Genomic DNA, 19,214 nt, shown 5'->3' with positions numbered 1-19,214 from the left:
AAAGAAAGAAAGAGAGGTGGCAGGCAGGAAGGTTTAAGGAGGAAATTTCAGAGCTTAGGTCCTAAGCAGCTGAGGCACAATCACCCTTGTTAGTGTAGTTAAAATTGGATGTGCTCAGGAGGCTAGAAGTAGGTGAGCACAGCTATTTCAGAGGGTTGTGGGGCTGGAGGAGATTGCAGGGATAGGGAGGGCTGAGGCCAAGGAGGAACTTGAAAACAAGGATGAGAATTTTAAAATCAAGGCAATGCTTGACTGTCAATGTAGGTTATAGAGTGTGATAAGTGATGTGAGTAAGGACACAGGCAGCAGAGATTTGGATGATGTCAGGTTTACAGAAAGTAGTATATGGGACATCAGCTAGGATTGCCTTGGAATAGCCAAGTCTCAAAGTAAAAAAGGCACGAATGAGGATTTCAGCAACAGTTGAGCTGGGGCCTGTGCAAAGTTGGGTGATGTTACAGAGGTGGAAATAGGCGGTCTTAGTAATGGTGTGGATATGTGGTCAGAAGCTCATCTCAGAGTCAGATGTGACACCAAAGTTTCAAACAGTCTAGGTTAGGCTCAGATTGTTGCCAAGGAGAGGGGTGGAGTTGATAGCTAAGGAATGGAGTTTAGAACGAGGACCAAAAACAATGGCTTCAGTCTTCCCAGTATTTAATTGGAAGAAATTTTTGCTCATCCAGTACAGGATGTTAAACAAGCATCTAATAATTTAGTAACAGTGGAGGAGTTGAGAGAGATGGTGGTGAGGGGAGCTGAATGTTGTCAGCATACATGTGAAAACTACCGCTGTCCTTTTGGATGATGTCACCAAGGAGCAGCATGTAGATGAGAAATGGAAGTCAGTCAATGATAGGTACCATGGAAACACAAGAGGTAATGATATGGGAGCGGATGAGAAAGCATTGCTCCTGCTGCAGTGATTCGTAATGAAAAGCCCTGATTTCTGAGATGCAATGTTTGCATTATATAGTATGATCATAAACAATGAAATAAACAATGATTTGAAGTGCAATAGAAATGATTGATTACTGGACTCTTTCAAGCCTTCATTATTCATACTTCTTTATATTTTATAAATTGAAATGTAATTTCTCGTAAACAACATTTATATAGCACCTTTAATGTAGGTAAATGTCCCAAGACAGACAGCTTTAAAAATAAACTTACCTCGTTGTTTAAGACCCTCACCTGAGAATCTCATCTGTTTCTGTCCAAAGGATAATGTAACATTGTACAGTGATGATAAACTGAGTTTCTGAACTTCAGAAGCATCTTTGAAAGTTGCCATGTTAGCAGAAAAGGCAATCGATGTTTTATCTGACACATGGTAAATGTTTTGTAATGGTGTAAAACGGGTTACTTTTAAGGAAAAGTTTATAAATCTGTTGAAAATGTGCAACAAGTCAGACAGCGTCTGCAAAGAGCAACGACAGATTCTGGTGCTTTGAGCTTGTAACCATTCATCAGATCAGTTCTGACAAAGCGTTACTCACTTAAAGTATCATAATGTGTTTTTTCTCATTATGATGCTGACTGACTTGTTGCCTATTCCCCGCATTTTCTGTTTATATTTCAGATTTCCAGCAATTTCAGTTTATTTTCCAATTTATCAATTTGTTACTGAAAGCTCCATCTAAGGTTCCCTCATGTCATTGCTCCAGGCATCGTGCGTGCCATCACTGCACCTACTTTCCCATTATCAGGTGACAGCAGCTCCCCAGCAACCCTCCAATGACTGATCTCTTCTTTCGAAGGAGAGCGAAAACTGCTAAACCATACTTTTACCAGCTCATATCAGTGTAGATTAATGCACCAGTCCTAAAAATGTACAAAAAAGGTGATGTTCAGAGTGGGCAGTTAATCTAAACATAACAAATCTTTCAGAGTTATTATGGACCGAATTGAGTCATTAGAGAAGCAGAGAGGCTTGATGATATTGAAGGAACAAAGAACAGAAGAAAAACAGCAACAGCGCTTGGAGTGTAAGCAAGAATTGCTAGGTGAAGCAAGGCAATTTATAGGGGCACAGCCTTCATAAACCATTTTTATTTGTTTGCCAAATGACAGATTCTGATGCAAACTGTCTGTTCCCATTGCAAAAATGCTGAATTGTTTGCCTGTGGCTTTAAAACAATGATGCACTCCTGTCTGGCTGATCTCTCACCCAGTAAATGAAGCGCCTTTTGAATGCTGGGTGTGCTGAACAATCAGGCAAGGCTGATGGGAAAAGAATAACCTGGCAACTTCAGAGAACCAGTAAAATTCTGCAGCATTTGAAAATAATCTTAAAACTGGCCCACCGAGTACTTGCATGTTGTTTCGTAGCTGAATTCTCTTTGTCTTTTTAATCCATTGCTTACCCATGTTTATTATTCTGAATTATCAATGAAGCTACATCCAGCAAAGATTGTTACAATATAGCTTAATATGAATTTCCACAACTGAGCTACATGAGTTGCACTGCTTTTAGAAGATTCATTTCTTTTTAATATTTAGAAGTGAATGTCAAAAATGACTTCATTAGGGCAATGAATATGTCATCACTCTTCCATCAAACCTAAGACCAAAAATACCAAAACAAATAAAGAACAGAGGATGTTGTTTCTCACCCCCTGTGCTGCCCTGGCTATGTTTAACCAAGGGAGATTCCCAACCATCTGGAAATGTTTGGATTTGACCTTTTTCTGCAATAAGGGAGCCAACACACTGCAGCTTAAAACTGAACAGGAATGTTTTCCATAGTAGCAATCTGCAATCCACATCTCAGTAAAGTTGGGGACTAAATTTTCAGCTGTTGAAACTTGCCAAACACCCCCCAACTCCCACTTCATCTGAAAACACTGGACATGATCAATAGTTCCATTGATGGGTGTGAAGAAATAAAAGACATTGGCATAGGTCTTTTGTTAAAATTGACCGAGTTCTCAAGAAATCATTGGGCGAGGTGAGGGAATGGCGATGCATTCTCGGTCTCCTACTTATTTGGCCTAACTCCAGTGGAAGAGCCTTGGACATTCTGAAAAGTTGACTCAAATGATCTTTACACCATCTTTCCAGAGTTTCTGTGATTTTTCCATCAAATTCATGGCAGATCAGTTGGAAAATCCTTGTGGAAATAGAGCCTTCCCAACCCCCAGATATCAACCTATTACTCTTCCTTATAAAGAAAGAATACTGGAAATGCTCAGCCGGTCTGGCAGCATCTGTGGAGACAGCAACAGAATTATTGGCCCAAATCTTTTGTTCTCCGGATTGTTGGAGATGGGACGTGCGTTGGGAAATGCACATCAGGACCCTACAGATGTTAATTTGTGCAGACAGTCGGGAAATTGCCTGAGAAGTTTAAACTTTTGAAGGGCTGGTTCCCTGCTGTCCGGGATCCTCTGCGAATATCTCTGGCCCTGAGCTCAGGACAGATACACAGGACTTACCTACGTACTTAGCCAGGAAATGTTACACAGTTTAATAGCTGGTCTAACTCAGTGGTTAGCCAGAGTAACTCAACTGAGCACCACAACCGACCCCCTCAATCACTCTCCCAGGCACCCTAGCCCTTGATCAGCACCCTGACCACATGACCCAACTACCTCCCCGACCACCCGAGAACACGCTGAAATCCCAGCTAACCCCAGACCACTGAACTAAACCCCCAACCCTCACCTGGCTACCACCCGACTAACCCCCCCACCCGACCAGACCTGGCCACCATCAACCCAATCCGACTACTTCCCAACTCAATCACCTACCTACCCCACCCACCTAGTAACTTACCCACTACCCAGCCCACTCACCTTACCCACTTACCCAGTTATGCACTCACCCACTTACCCACCTCACCCACCTCATCTACCACATCCACCTACCCATTCACTCATTCACCCACTTACCCATTTGCACACCCATTCATTCGCTAACCCATATTCATTCATTAAAAGACTTGGGCCTTTTAAAAGCTTACCTGAATACGGCAGCTACTGTCACCAAAAGGGGGTGTGTTCTCTCCTTCCCCTGACTCTCCTGTGTTCGCTGGACTTACCCTGGAGAGGCGGCTGTGCCCATTTCTGCTTCGGCCGGGATAGGAATATCTAGGCCAATGTTTACTTGCCGCTGACTGGAGGATCTAGGACAATGTTTCAGGTTGATGGCCTTTCATTAGAACTGGTAAAAGTTAGAGATGCAACAGTCTTTAAGCAAGTACAGAGGCAGGGAAATGGTGGAGAGGTGGAAAGAACAAAAGAAAGGTATGCGATGGGGTGGAAGGCAGGACAGATTAAATGCCAAAAGGCATGATGGTGCAAAATAAATGATAATGGGACAAGTAAAGAAACAAAACATGGATCTAGAGATGTAAATGGGAATAGCACAATCATTACCAACAGTTGCTGCCTAAAAAAATGGGGGCAGTGATTATGACCTGGAATTGTTGAGCTCCATATTGAGCCCAGGAGTCTGATGCCCTGAGTTTCTTGAGTGTCCATTGAGCTTCATTTGACCAGTGTGAACAGAGAGGTCAGAGCGGGAGCAGGGCAGAGAATTAAAGCGACAGGCGATTAGAAGTTCGGGGTTCATACTTGCGGACTGAATGCAGGTCATTGAACAGAAACGTTAACTCTGTTTCTCACTCTTCGGATGCTGTTTGACCTGTTGAGTATTTCTGGCATTTTCTGTTTTTATTTCAGATTGGAGTATAATGTGGGAAAATGTGAGGTTATTCACTTTGGTAGGAAGATTAGTAAAGCATAAAATATTCTGATTGGTGGGAAACTTTTAAGAAGGATTTGGGTATCCTCAAAAAGAACGACAAAAAGTTAAAATACAGGTGCAGCAAGCAATTAGGAAGACAAAAGCATGTTGCCTTTAGTGCAAGGGGGCTGGAGTGTAAGAGCACAGGGCTTTGGTGAGAGCACACCTCGAGTATTGTGCACAGTTTTAGCCTCCTTATCTGAGGAAGGATATACTTAACTTGAAGGCAATACAGCGAAGGTTCACTAGGTTGATTCATGGGATGCGAGTGTTGTCCAATGATGAGCAGATTGGGCCTATACTCTGGAGTCTTAGGGGCTTAGCGGAATGAGAGTGATCTCATTGCAAATCATAAGGTTCTGAGGACAGGGTAGCTACTGCAAGATAAAAGCAAAAAACTGCGGATGCTGGAAATCCAAAACAAAAACAAAAATACCTGGAAAAACTCAGCAGGTCATGCAGCATCTGTGGAGAGGAGCACAGTTAACGTTTCGAGTCCGAATGACCCTTCAAAAGAACTAAGTAAAGATAGAAGAGAGGTGAAATAGCTACTGAAAGGTTTTTTCCCAGGCTGGAGAGCTTAGAACACAAGGGCACAGTTTCAGGATAAGGGGTTGATCATTTAAGACTGAGAGAGGAAGAACTTCTTCACCCTGAGAGTTGTGAATCTTTGGAATTCCCCACCCTAGAGGTTTGTGGACGTTCAGTTGTTGAGTATATTTAAGGCTGAATTGGATAGATTTTTGGACTCTAAGAGAATCAAAGGATATGGGAGTCAGGAAAGTGGAATTGAGATCAAATATCAGCATTGATCTTACTGAATAGTGGAACAGGCTCAAGGAGTCATATGGCCTACCCATGATGCTATTTCTTATGTTCTTAAATCAATGCTGGAAATGCTAGCTGTGATCACTGGCTAAAAAAATGAGCAAGCTACATTTTTGTACTGTTTTTTCTGGCTATCAATTTCCAAATACAACAGCTGTTGGAAAATTGTGGGAAATAAAAGAAACACAGAAATGATACTGAAATTTGCTGGCAGTTTATGTTATACATTTCTTTATGAAACAATTCAAATTTTGAATATGTTACTCAATTCAAAATTGCAACAGGCACTGGGTTTTCACCCCTGAGGTGGGTGCGCGGAGCTGGGTAACCTTCTGGTACGCCTCAGGGAAAAGTACCCTGAATGAAGGGATCTTCATTTTTGGGGTGAGGGGTGGGGTGGGTGGAGGCAGTGGGTGCATGCTAGAGTCGGGCCTGCTGCCCCCGGAAACAGTTCTGAGGTGGCCAAAGGGGCAACTGGCTGTCGAGGCGGGTTGGTTAAAAGGCCAGCCTCAGTGCTCTGAAACTTTGTCCCAGTTGTGTTGTTGAATATTAGACCCTCTAGCCTTCATCCCTCACATCCTCTCACCCTCTCACACACTCCCCATGCCCCATACATGCCAACTCCTGTACCCATCCCCAATGGCCCCTCATATCCTCCATGCCAACCTATGCCCTCCACTAATTCCCATGGCCCTTTATAGTCCTTAAGCCAACTTAGAGGCAACTCATGCCAACACATGATCCCCCACTCACTCCATGGTCCCTTATAACCCCTATGTCAACTTAGTGCCAACTCATGCCAGCCATGCCCCCAATGCACCAATCTTTCCCATTGCATCCTCCATGCCAACCCTTTCAATATCCACCATGGGAAGACCTCAGGAGCAATGCCAAGGTGAAATAAAATAAAGTATCCATTACAGATTTCACTATCTATCTGAAAAAAACCTAATTGATAAAAGCCCATGCAATACATTTAAATTCCCTCAAGTACTTAATCCCTCACAAAAACAAACATTCTTATTCATAACCCCACATCAACGACCGCTAATCCCTAATAACCTCTTGAGGCTGTAAATCACACTATGAATTTACAACCACCGCCCAGCTCCACCCCCCAACACTGTGATAATGTTTGGCTGTGAAGCAGCCAAGTAGTAATAATACTATAATGATAGCTCTCAGGGTTATATCAACAAACAGCTATGGAAACTGCAAGCATCATAACTCAGAGCCACAGCAGGCTTTTTTTTTAATTTAAAGGGCAGAGGATTTAAATAACTTGATAGTTCCACAGACCTTATCTATCTTTTACGAGCAGTCTACTCTCAAAAACCACAGTTATACACTGCTGGGAATGAGCCTCACTCCAGTGAAAACTTCAATATTGAGTTCAGATAGCTCTGCTGGGTTAGGGTTTCCACCATGTACGAGTCACATCACACCCCCTTTCCCCTGCTGGTGCAAATAGGACCTGTCAGAAATGGGGGTGGGACTTCCAGATCCAGGGTTCCAGTGCCAATTTGGATAAGGCATGGATGCTCTATGACTCTGTGAATATCTGGGCCTGGGAGTCAAGATCTGATGTCATCTTCAGGTGAAGTGGGGTTACAGGGCAAGGGTAGTTAGACCATAAAGCAGATAAGTAATTCACCCCCTTTATTAATCAGACATTCTGTCCTTCATTTTATAGAATACTACAATTTAGTATTAATTATAATACCAAAGCTTATAGCAATTGGAGGCTATGAAGCTGGTTGGATTACAGTTTGTGTTTTTTTGCAGTGTAGGCTGAGAAGCTGGGAGATGCAGAAAGAGATGCTACAGCATCACCTCTGGCAGAAAGCTATAATTACAGTGTGACAAGTTTGAATTATAAATGTGGGCACAGGAATTTATATTGACAAAGTTGACACAAAACTGTGGCAAGAAATGTGACTAGGGACTGGAGAGAATGTGTCCACTTAATACTGTTAATATAGTATAGATGTGTAGAAACAATGCAGTGTTTTCTCTGTGTCAGTCAACAAAATAAATGCTGACATCAATATCGAGGTAACCATGTACATTACTACCCCTGGCTGAATCATGTGATACCCAAAGCATACCCAAGTGTTATGTCATCCCCATCAGTAAGATAAAGAAGAAAACATTAAACTGAACAAAGGACAATGTAAAAAGCTCTCTTTCATATATTATACAGGACACCAACACTGGAATGTTTCCAAAGCAGTACAGGCCCCATCGCTCATAGGTTGGTGTTAATGCGATTGGCCTACCATAAGCATTGGACACTGTATGGACAGAGAGACTGAGGGACGAGGAAATGTCCAAGGCTGGGATTGAAATAACTGTTTTGCCATGGGACTAGCTTCCTTTACAGAAAGTGGTATTCTCTCCAAAAACAAGGTTTGCTTCCCTATTTTTGACCAAATCCTTCCAGAACTGATCCTTGTGTTTATCAACAACATCCACTCCTATATCTACTGGCTGTTGAATCATAGAATCATGGAATGGTTACACCACAGAAGAGGGTCATTTGACCTGGCGAGTTCGTGCTGGGGGGTTCTCTGCTCGAGCAATTAACCCAATCCCCTGTCCTTTTTCTGTTGTCCAGCAATTTTTTCCTCTTCAGTTGACATTTATAACCCCGATGACCACCAAATCTAACTTAATAAAACCCATTGAGACCCAGAGAATAGTCAGGCACAGAGCGATCCATGGAGGGATGTAAATGCAAATAAAATATGATAACAGTGCAAAAAAGTGTATTGAGTTGCCTGAAAAAGCCAGCACACTTAATGCATTATAAATAGAGACTTTGTAATTGGCTTCAGTGGAAATGGAAAATGGTTAGCGTCATCTGTGCAATGTAAGTGGTTACCCAGGATGAGCAGTAATGGTGTAAATAATGAGGACTGCCACACATCCCCCGCTTGAGTTGAGGTTGATGGACCAGTCAAGTTTATGCCATATAGCATATGATGTCATATTGACACGCTGTTGAGTCAAAGCCTTAAAACACACTGTACATTGTGTATTAACCAGTATGAAATAGTCAGGTCCAATTTAAACAGTCACCCATCACAGTTACTTTAATCACAGATGTGCTGCTTTTACTCAAATCCATTCTCTGGTGAGCCGAATGGTTCACATTTATGTGCTTTATGTTATAAAATACAGAGATGTATTCATTTTCACTAATCCTCAAAGGTACCTTAAGATGGGCTCTCTTGAGTCATGATTGTGGTTTAAAGCAACAAATATATACTTGAGTCCAAACAAACTTATTACTAGTGTATACATTCTGTTATGATATCTTTTGCAATCACAAGAAGCTGCCATTCAGAGGCCAGATATTTTTTTAAAGAGAGGGTGCTTAAACTTTTGCATTTCACAAAGGACTTTAACTGCTTGATAGATAGAAAGGGGGAATTTCTTTTCACACACAGTTAAAGATTTAGTAAGCGTACAAATTGATGAGTTTTGTGCTCAGCAGATATAGTGTATGCAGCAGGTAAAATGTCCATGACTGACAATATGACTGTCAAACAGTGGAGGTCCTGGAAATGGTCATTCCTATGTAATCCAGGAAAGGAGCTAATGAACAACAGAAAATGGTGATCACATAGTTCTTGTTTGCTCTAACCTCTCAATTACATTGGCCCCTTCTCCCCATTGGGCTGGGTTTAAAATTCTTGTACTCATCTATAAATAACATGCATAGTCTCGCCCCACTGCACTCCTGCAGAACATATGAGCCTTAAATATTATCAAGTGTCCTTCAGTGCTCTGACTCTGGACTTCCTGTGTATTTCACCCTCTACTTGTACTCTACTCTCAACAGCAGAGCCTTCAGGTGTCTCTGCCTTCATCTTTGGAACTCCCTCTTCAAATTTCTCTGCCTTTCTATCTCCTGCCCTGTTGTAAGGGTTTGTTCAATGTCTCACTAAGAAGTCTGGAGGCTTGTGTGGTTGAACATTAAGTGTTTATTAACAACTCATAAGTATATACAGCTCTAAAGGATAGCCCTGACTAGGTACTATCTCCATGCTGGCTTCTGCCAGACTACTGTTATACTCTGTCCACTATCATGCGACTCTCTGCATCATAATGTGAGTGATATTGTGCTCCAGTCCCACATTAACCTACGCTATGCCAAACAGCCTTATACAACACCTCCCCTCCAAGTCTTTACCCAAACATATTTACATTACAATAATGTTACCCCTTCTCCCGACTCAAGTCTCTGACTTCACAAATTCAGATGATCTGGAGGCTTGACAATTCTTCCAGATCTCATTCTAGTCACATTTGGAGCAGTGGTAGGCTCAGTTGACCTGGGCAAGCTTTGTTGATATGGAGTTGAATTCGTAGTATGCTGTGTTTCTGGCAGTAGGTTGTCTCCATTTGATTCACTTTCTGAACTCTCTAGAGTTGTGTTTCTCTTTATCAACAATCCATCTGCTTTGTTTGGACTCCATAGATTTGTCCCATTCCTTCCGAAGGGAATGTTCAGTCTGTTCATTGATGGAGTAGGCTCAGGTTTTCTTTTTCTATGGGATCCACATGTACTTCCTGGAAGTTGATGTTTCAAAAATGGAACCTTCATTTCCAGTTGTTTCACAACTTCACCCAAATATTTCTTTACTCTCTTATTTTCCAGTTCTTTTTTCAAGCATGCTAATTTTTTCATTCAGCTCAGCAACTGCTCTGCTGAGTTCAATTGTCTGTGTTTCAGAGTTATCTGCTGAATCCTTATACAACTGTAACAACTTCACCTCGACTTTCAGTTCTTTCTTCCATGGTCACTGATTGCTCCTTAGACTCATTCAATTCAATCGTTAGATCCTCAATCTGTTTCTTAGAATTTTCCTTATCCGCTTTTAAAGTCGGGGTTTGCTCTTCCATACTACATAGCTCAACTTTCATTTTCTTCAGACTGGATTGAAGTTCAAGAAGTTCATCAGTTTTCATTGTTAGTTCTGCATTAGGAACATAGGAGCAGGAGTAGACCATTCAGCCCTTCAAGCCGGCTTGGCCATTTAACTAGATCATGGCTGATCTTTTATCTGGGCGCCATCTTCCCGCAGAATCTCCCTATCCCTTGATGTCATTGGCATCTAGAAATCTATTAACCTCTGCTTTGAACATGCTCAATGACTGAGCCTCCACAGCCCTCTGGGGTAGAGAATTCCAAAGATTCACCACCCCCTGAGTGAAGAGATTCCTCCTCATCTCAGTCTTAAATGGCCTATCACTTATTCTGAGACTGTATCCTCTGGCATGCAAACAATTGTTCTGATTCATCAACAATCCCATTTCCTGTTTCAGGCATTTTTCATGATACTTAATAGATATTTCTGATACTTGAAGTTCATCAAGTTCTAATTTTTCATTAGCAAACTAATCTTTCATGCGTGAAAATTGATTCGCTACACTGAACAGTTTTTGCTTAGCAGAGCCTAATACCTCTTTGCTATTTTTCAAGCTCACATTCTGTAACCTTACTTCAGCTAATTGTTTCTGAGACTCTTCATGCTCCTTTGTGAGAAATTCTACTTTCTCTTGCAACTGCTCAACTTTTTCATGACATTCTAGGTTTTTTATTTTCACTTCAGCCATGTCACTTTCCAGCAACTCGATGTTCTCAGTAGGTTTGATGCATCCTATGCTTTTCCTTCTATTCCTTGATCTCCAGCATCAGATTTACATTTTCCGTTCTTATTTCTGCTTTTGTTTCTCCATTTGCAGAAGAGCTATATCCTCGTCTTTCAGTTTGTTTTCACTGTTAGCCAGGTCAGTCTCTGGTGGAGACTTAATTTGTTTTAGCTCTGTAATCGAGCTGCTTGTGGCTTTGTCATCTGCTCACAGCTTGGAAAACTCTATGGCTTCTCCTTTCAATGTATCTCTTTTCAATTCAGCTGGTTCTTCAGCTCTTCAGTCTCTTTCTTGTACCTCTTGGCTTTCTTCTGGAATATTGAACATTGCTGAGTCTTCTCTGCCAACTGGTTCATCAGTTCTTCCATTCTGCTGTTCAAGGCAGTTTTCATTTCTTCAGGCTGCTAAAGGATTATGTATTCCTTTTGCATTTGATCTTGGAGGACGATCAGCTGTTCTTTCAACTGTTTATTTTCTTGTTGACCCCTTGCCAACTCACACGGCACTTCAGTATATTACTTTGTCACTACTGATAGTTCCAATATAGCTTTTGCTGAAGTTGTATTCAACATCCTTTTTAACTCCTCATGTTTTTCCAGGGGCACTTATTGATTCCTCAAAGACTCTTTCAAGGCTGTACATTTTCTGCCCGCTGTTGTGCCTGGCTGCACTTCTGGTTGAGTTAATCCAACTCCCTCTTCAATTTGTCAACAATGGAGTTCAAAGTTGTTATCTCCTCCTTGTGCTTTTCCTGAGATACATACAGAGTCTGCACACGATTCAGATTTTTGCTTATTGCATTCTTCTCAACATTCAACGTTTTTGTTTCTTTCAAAGTCTCTTTGTACCTTACGATACTTCAGAAATTTGTTTGTTCAGATTTTGAATGGTTTGGTTCAGATTATTTGAAGGTTTTAGTTTATCGTGGGCACAATTTTTAGCTTGGCGGGCGGTCACGCGCCCGGCCTGCTCGAGTGTAAAATGATGTGTGTTGACATCGGGCGAACATCCTGACATCAACGCACAGTTGCGCGACATTTTGTTTGGCAGGCGAGTGCCGGAGTTGGCAGTGCACCTGCTGACAATTAAGAGGCTTGTTAAGGCCATTAAATTATCAATTAAATATAATTTTTCGCTGCCCATTCAACCTTATGGTTGGCAGGCAGGTGCAAAGGCCAAACAACCTTTGTACTTCTTAGGAAACCTCATCCATGGGTGGGTTGAGGCTTCCTAAAGCAAATAAAAATAAAATAAAAATTTTGAAACTTAATTAATAACATGTCACTGCTCATGTGACAGAGTCACATGAGGGGACATATTTTATTACATTTTTAATGTCTTGATTATATTTTAATATAACTCTTCGTCTCCCTGAGGCAGCTCTGTGCCTCAGGGAGGTTATGAAGTGCGCACTCGCGTGCATATGTGAAGTTCGCGTTCGCCCCACTTACACTCCCCCCTGCCACACAGGCAACGCTGAGCACTGCTGCTCATGTTTCATGCTGGGCAAGCCTTAATTGGCCCGTCAGCATGACATCGCCTTCCAGCCTCGATCGATGGTGGTGGTCGGTTTCCTAACCACCCCCGCCTGCTCCGACCGAGCCTGCCCGACCTGGGTGAAATTCTGCCCCATGCGTTTTCAAAGGTATATACTCAGCTTGAATCTTGTGTTTCAAGTTTTCCAATTCAGCTTTGATACAAACATTTTCCTGTGGAACAGCTTAATTTTCTTTTTGCAGGTTTTGTTTATTTTAGGTTACATCAGATAGCTTTCCTTCATTCACAGCTGTCTGCTCACCTCATACTAACACCTGCTGTTGCAGTTTAGGTACTATGTCGGTATTTTCAAAAAACTCTATTTTTAATACTTTCACATGCTTCTCAGCCTCTTCTTTCCTCTGCACTAAACTCTTCAGCTTGTGCACTTCATTGTACTGACATGGTCTGCTGCTATCTTGTGGTTTCCTTGGGTATTGCCTCCCTTGCCCTGGGGCCTCCTAGCCCTTTTGTGATTTTTTGGGGTTGCTCTATACCTTCTTTTAAGACCTGCACACTCCAAAACTTGGAGTTTAAAATTCTGGTCAAAGGTTTTTAATACCTCACCAAATATGGTTGAGAATTTATCTATACTTGTTTTATACATTGTCAGTCATTTCAGCAAATAAGTTCAAGAATATATTAATTAGTCATTTGGTAGTACAGAACTTGAGCATTGCCAAAAAAAGGGACTTTTTCTCGAAGCTTTTTGTCTTGTACTCATTCACAAGGGCAATTCACAAGAAAATACCAATGTCAGGGGAAACAGCATATTTATAATGTATGAAAAGAGAGTGTTGATTGGTTGGCAAGTGGGCTCTGATTGGTAGAGGTCAGTGCCATTGTGATGCTAGGTATGTAGGCCATATGCCCTAAAGACTGGCAGATCATATCAAACAGCATGTCCCATTTGCTGTTTGCAACGGGCAAGGTATGGACTGCACCCAACTGGCCTGTGCTTGCAAAACTCAAAACATAGTTTCCAACATTAGATGTGATTCTGTGATTGGACAACATTTGCTAAATAGTCCTCAGGGTGCTAAGAATTATGCTGGCAATTAATTTAAGATTGTCAGTGGGGCTTGCAGTGTGGCACATTTGCATGTACTGGAAGCTACATATATTAATACACAGTGCCCTGTTCTTTGCAGACAGAAAGAATACGTACACACATCGGGTCTGTTTCAGCTAAACAAAATAAGTGACAGCCATTTGCTGGTTCATTCCACAGGGCAATGTCTTGACTAATCAGAGTCAAGCTGCCTGGCTTAAATTTCAAACAGTTCTTAGAGGTTAACTGTCAATCACCATCCACTAGTGCATTCTCCGTGGCAAAGCCTATACCAATCAGGGTCCACTTGCCAACCAATCAGCACTGTCTTGTCATACAGTGTAAATATGCTGTTTCCTCTGAAATTGGTATCTTTTTCTGAATTACTTTGATGAGTGCAAAACAAAAAGCTTTGACAAAAAAGTGTACATTTTTTCGGCAATACTCAATATTATATTAACTTGCATTCCCTCTGGATTCCTACTTAATCCTATGGTACTCCAGTAACTTAAAAGTTTTGCATCTTGTTTGGCCCTTTGTCAACCCATATTGACCTGGTAGTTTCAGTTTACTATCCATGGCTGTTTTTGTAACAACTTTAATTTTTTTCTTTTCAAGATGGTGCCGCAGTAACTGTTTCTTCAAAGTTTCTTCCTACGCTAGTTGGATTTTGATGGGCAGACCTGGCCTCTTTGGGATTTATTTTCTGCAGTGTTTTATTAAATCAATGATTTGGGGCCTTCCCCATGATTCCAGAAGATTTTTGGGTGTATAATAATCAATTCCCAGCTTTGGCCGAGGTTTTTAAACCTTCTGCTTCTTTGTTTTCTTTTAAAAGAGCTCAGCTGCCATATGCTTTGGCACTGAATCTGAACCTGGGTTGGCCACAGCAATTTTGGAAACAGGCTGCTGGACTTTTCAAAGCATTGAAAACCTTTAAAACTAGTTCTGGCTTGGAACTGAATTTTTACTCACCCCTGCTAGGTCCTTTGACTCTGCACTCTGTGGGTATTCCACGGAACCTTGTAGCGTCCTTAGCTGCACAGTCGAGTTTTTCTTCTGCCATTCTATTTCCTGTTCTTTCAGGTGATCCCCAGCTGTGTCTTCACCTCAAGCGCTTTCAGTCAGGTCAGAATGCTGCTCCTTTAGTTTTACAGCTTTTGATTTTCTGCTCAAGCTTCTCTGAGGTCCTGGGTTTTTCCAGGAGCTGCCACCATGTTGCAACAGGTTGTTCAGTACCTCACTAAGAGGCCTGGAGGCTTGTGTGGTTAAAAATTGTTTACTAACAACTCATAACTATATATATCTGCAAGGGATAGTCCTGATGAGGAACCATCTCCATGCTGGCTTCTGCCAGATGGCTACGGTATTCTGTCCACTACCATGAGGCAATGGAGTAGTGGTATTGTCACTGGGCTAGTAATCCAGAGACCCAGGGTAATGCTCTGGGGATCTGGGTTTGAATCCTGCCATGGCAGATGGTGGAATTTGAGTTCAATAAAAATCTGGAATTAGAAGTCTGATGATAACCATGAAACCATTGCCGATTGTTGTAAAAACCCATCTGGTTCGCTAATGTCCTTTAGGGAAGGAAACCTGCTGGTCTGGCCTACATGTAACTCCAGATACATGTTGAATCTTAAATGCCTTCAGAACAAGAGCAATTTGGGATGGGCAATAAATGCTTGCCCAGCCAGTGACACCCACATCCCATGAATGAGTTTAAAAAAATGTGGACAGTACTGTTCTCCAGTCTCACATTAACCCTTGCTATGCTGAACATCCTTATACTACATGTCCCACCTTGAAAAGCCTTGTCAAAATGCATGACTTTGATCATCTCTCCTAACCCACCTGCAAAGGCCCAGTATTGGAACTTTTTCTTCCTTAAGCAACATGAGAAGTATTACTACTTCAAAGGCATTATATAAATGTAGATTGTCTCCATTTCTCTGTGAAGGAAGAAACTCCTGACCTCCGTGTGGCACTTTCCCACAACAGCTTGATGAAGATTGATAAATGACTGAGGGAATTTATGCATCTCGGTCTGAATACAGTTAAACAATGGCATCGCTCCAACGTACTGTGTAATTGCACCAAACTTGCTAATAATCACATTTGTATGAAACGTATGCCTGACATAAAATTTTGTTGCAGTTAATTCTAAAAAAATGACCCAGAAAAAATAACATTGCTAGTCTTTCTACATAATGTCCTGCATCACATAAACATATTTTCAAACCCAAAAATGAGAAAATCTGTGCAAATATGAAAAGATATGCAGCATTGCCAGGAATTGAAGGCAGCAGTCTAATTTCAAAGATTCAGAGAATGATTGTATATCCCTCCAGCACTGTTTCCATAGCTTATAATATTATTCGAACACCATAATTAGATTACAGCCTGTAACTCACTCCTACATACACATCATTATACATAGAAACCATCTGAATCTCTCAATTAGACTCCAGCGTGCTCACTTCTGTGTAACTGTTATTTTTTCTATAACAGAGTGAATGTCTTGGTTGAACTGCAGCCCATAATTGACTCTCAGATATCGATTATACATTCCCAAATTCTCATTACAGATTTGAGCTCATAATCTAAGTTTACACTTCAGTGCATTACAAAGGGGCTGCTGCAATGTCGGAGATGCCACCTTTTGGGTGAGACATTCAACCAAGGCCTATCTGCTTGCTCTGCTGGATATATAAGAGCTATGGCAGTATTTGAAGAAGGGTAAGGGTTTACATGTATCATGGCCAACATTCCTCCATCAACCAACACCACCAAAAACAAACTATCTAGTGATTTCATTCATTTTCTAATAGTGGGGTTTTTTCTGTTTGCAAATTAATGCCATGTTTACCTACATAGAAAAACATTAGATGAAACAAGGGGGGAGGAGACACAAGTGGAGCATAAACACCGACACAGACCAGTTGGGATGAATGGTCTGTTTCTGTACTGTAAATTCTGTGTGAAAATTTAAAAGTAATCCATTTACTGGTGAGGTATGTTGATGTTTCCTGAGAACATGTTAAGTAAGGTGCTACTTAAATGCAAGTTCTCAAGGTCTTTCTTATATATAAATCAGCTATACCTGCTAATTAGGAGGAACATTATTTCATCTCCAGCTGTCTATTACTTTTCCTATTACCTATTTTCTCCTTTCTCCTCTTCTGAAGGCATTGACTATTGCAATAAAGTTTCATTGGCGCTGTTTTCCAACTGGCACGTTTCCCAAGTGGTCATTATTTGTGCGTGAACTCTGACAGTAAGGGTCAGCAATCTATTTGTCCACGAGGGTTATCAGAGCCAAATCCAATCCTGTCCTCATCTGATGCCCACACACGTGCTTCCATCAGATATTGCTGCATAGCAAACCATTGCTGACGATCCTCATGCTAATCCAGAGGCACTGAGGCAAATTATAATTCCTAACTGATTGAAATCAACCAACTCAGCACAGATCATGAATTGAATTTGAGACATTCCTGCTCTGAACTCACTGAACTACCCTTACTATAATAAAATGTCATGGGATTGGATGATGCTTTTATTGAATTATATATATTGTGAAATACATACTATACTGATTTTAATCCTGTCCACATCCAGATAACAGTATTAATGGTTAAAAACTTGTGGTCTGACTCTTAACTTGTATGGGAGGCAGAAATGCAGAGCCCTGGAACGAGTGAAAGCCTAGTTTATATGGAACATAAAAGGTAAAAAAAAGAAACTGTCAAGGATAATGGCAACATTTCTGTTTATGGGAGGAGGAAGGGAAGGAAAAATGAAGGGGGTGGGGGGAGGGGAGATGTAACTGGTGTCCAGAATTAGTCATAAATTTTGAACATTTAAGATTCAACTTGTGGAGGTGAGCAAGCTTTCATGTGCAGGTGAGCAAACTAACAAGTTTAGACTCTATCTCCTCCTTTCTCTCCTTCTTGTGATCGTCAGGATCAACTGACGTCATGCTCGAACATGAAGATACAGGAATGTCGTGAAAGTTGACTGAGCATCATGAACCTTCAAAGTTTGACTCATGTCCATCCCAGTGACTATCCCTGGCATTTAATAACACGAAGCCTTATGGAAGATTTGTTTGTAAGTTATTTTCTCATAACAACATATTGAAAGATGCCAATGGCATAGCAATGCAGGGAAATAGTCATTCCTCAGCTAATGCTCTCTGAATTTTATTATCTTAGTTATTAAGAAGTCAGTGTTAGGAAGTGAGCTGAGTTTTGGATATAATACAGTTTAGTCATATGATCAATATTACAGTTAGATAGTGAACAGTGTGCCTACAGAGACATAGATGACTAGGAATAGAATGAGAAGATGCACTGACCTGAAAGTCTTTTCTCCCTTGTATTTTTCCAGATTATATCCCATGCTTTGTTGGTAGAATCCTTAATGTGTTCACTGAAGGAGCGTCTTAACGGAGATTTGGAGTGAAGAGCCATTCCCTGCTTGTCACTCTGCTGAATTCCCCACATACAGAAAGTGTTTCTGTTCCATTAAAGATCTGGATGATACAGAGAGAGAGAGAGAGAGAGAAACTCCACTCAAGACACCACCAGATAGAAAATCTGCAGCCTACAAAAAAAGGAGCCAGTTTGGAACAAACAGCCTGGGTCAAACCATTTCCTGATGTGGAAAGAAGTTGTTAGTAATCTGCTGACACCCTTTCTCCAGAAACCTCCCCTCCAGTGCCTTGGGGTCAGGCCAGACTGGAAAGGAAACAGCAATCCATTGGGGTGCCCCCTCCTCTCCTCTCACAACTAAACACAGTCTTACAACACAGCTGCCACTTACTATACACTTGCATTTCAAAAGTTACAGAAGACAAACATTTAGACAAGCACGGCTTTAATAAGTCTTAAAACGGTTTTAAAAAGTTTTTCATAAGGCATCACATTGACATAGGACAGGAGTTCTGCTTTTTACACAGCTAACCCATTTCAATATTTTTTTTAAATATGAAGATGAGTTCATAGTTACCATAATTTCTGGAGTAGAAGTAACAATATTTTGATAAGCTACACTGGAGGGGAAGAAACACATTTTAGAGCTTTCATAATCAAACACCATGTTGCTTTACGGTCTCAATTTTTTAAAAGACCTTAGTTGATACTTCAAATGTTTTAGCCCATTTTATTTTTTGGAAACATTGCAAAGTCTGGTGTATAAACCACATATCGATAACAGAAAGAAAGGCATGCATTTTTACAACACCTTTCTCAGCCTCAGGATGTCCTAAAACACTTAACAGCCAATTAAATGTTTTTGAAATGTAGTCAATGTTGCAATGTAGGAAATGCACCAGCCAAATTGTGCACAGAAAGCTCCCACGAGCATCAATGAAATAATGACCACATAA

At 41.1% G+C, this 19,214-nt stretch overlaps 1 protein-coding gene across 1 annotated transcript in view; it reads right to left on the bottom strand.

Annotated features, from left to right (window-relative positions):
- LOC144685972 (rho GTPase-activating protein 7) overlaps positions 1 to 18,605 on the bottom strand; it is a 170,227-nt gene extending 151,622 nt beyond the window's left edge. The window contains exon 1 of the mRNA XM_078551049.1: positions 18,183 to 18,605. Within this exon, the coding sequence (XP_078407175.1) occupies positions 18,183 to 18,330 (148 nt within the window). The 5' untranslated portion in view covers positions 18,331 to 18,605. The remainder of the gene's footprint in view (positions 1 to 18,182) is intronic.
- Positions 18,606 to 19,214: the final 609 nt, after the last annotated feature.

The sequence above is a fragment of the Cetorhinus maximus genome, chromosome 10 (assembly GCF_964194155.1).
Source record: "Cetorhinus maximus chromosome 10, sCetMax3.hap1.1, whole genome shotgun sequence".
Lineage (NCBI taxonomy): Eukaryota > Metazoa > Chordata > Chondrichthyes > Lamniformes > Cetorhinidae > Cetorhinus > Cetorhinus maximus.
The sequence above is the reverse complement of the archived record's forward strand: the minus strand, read 5'-3'. Positions and strand labels throughout refer to the sequence as shown.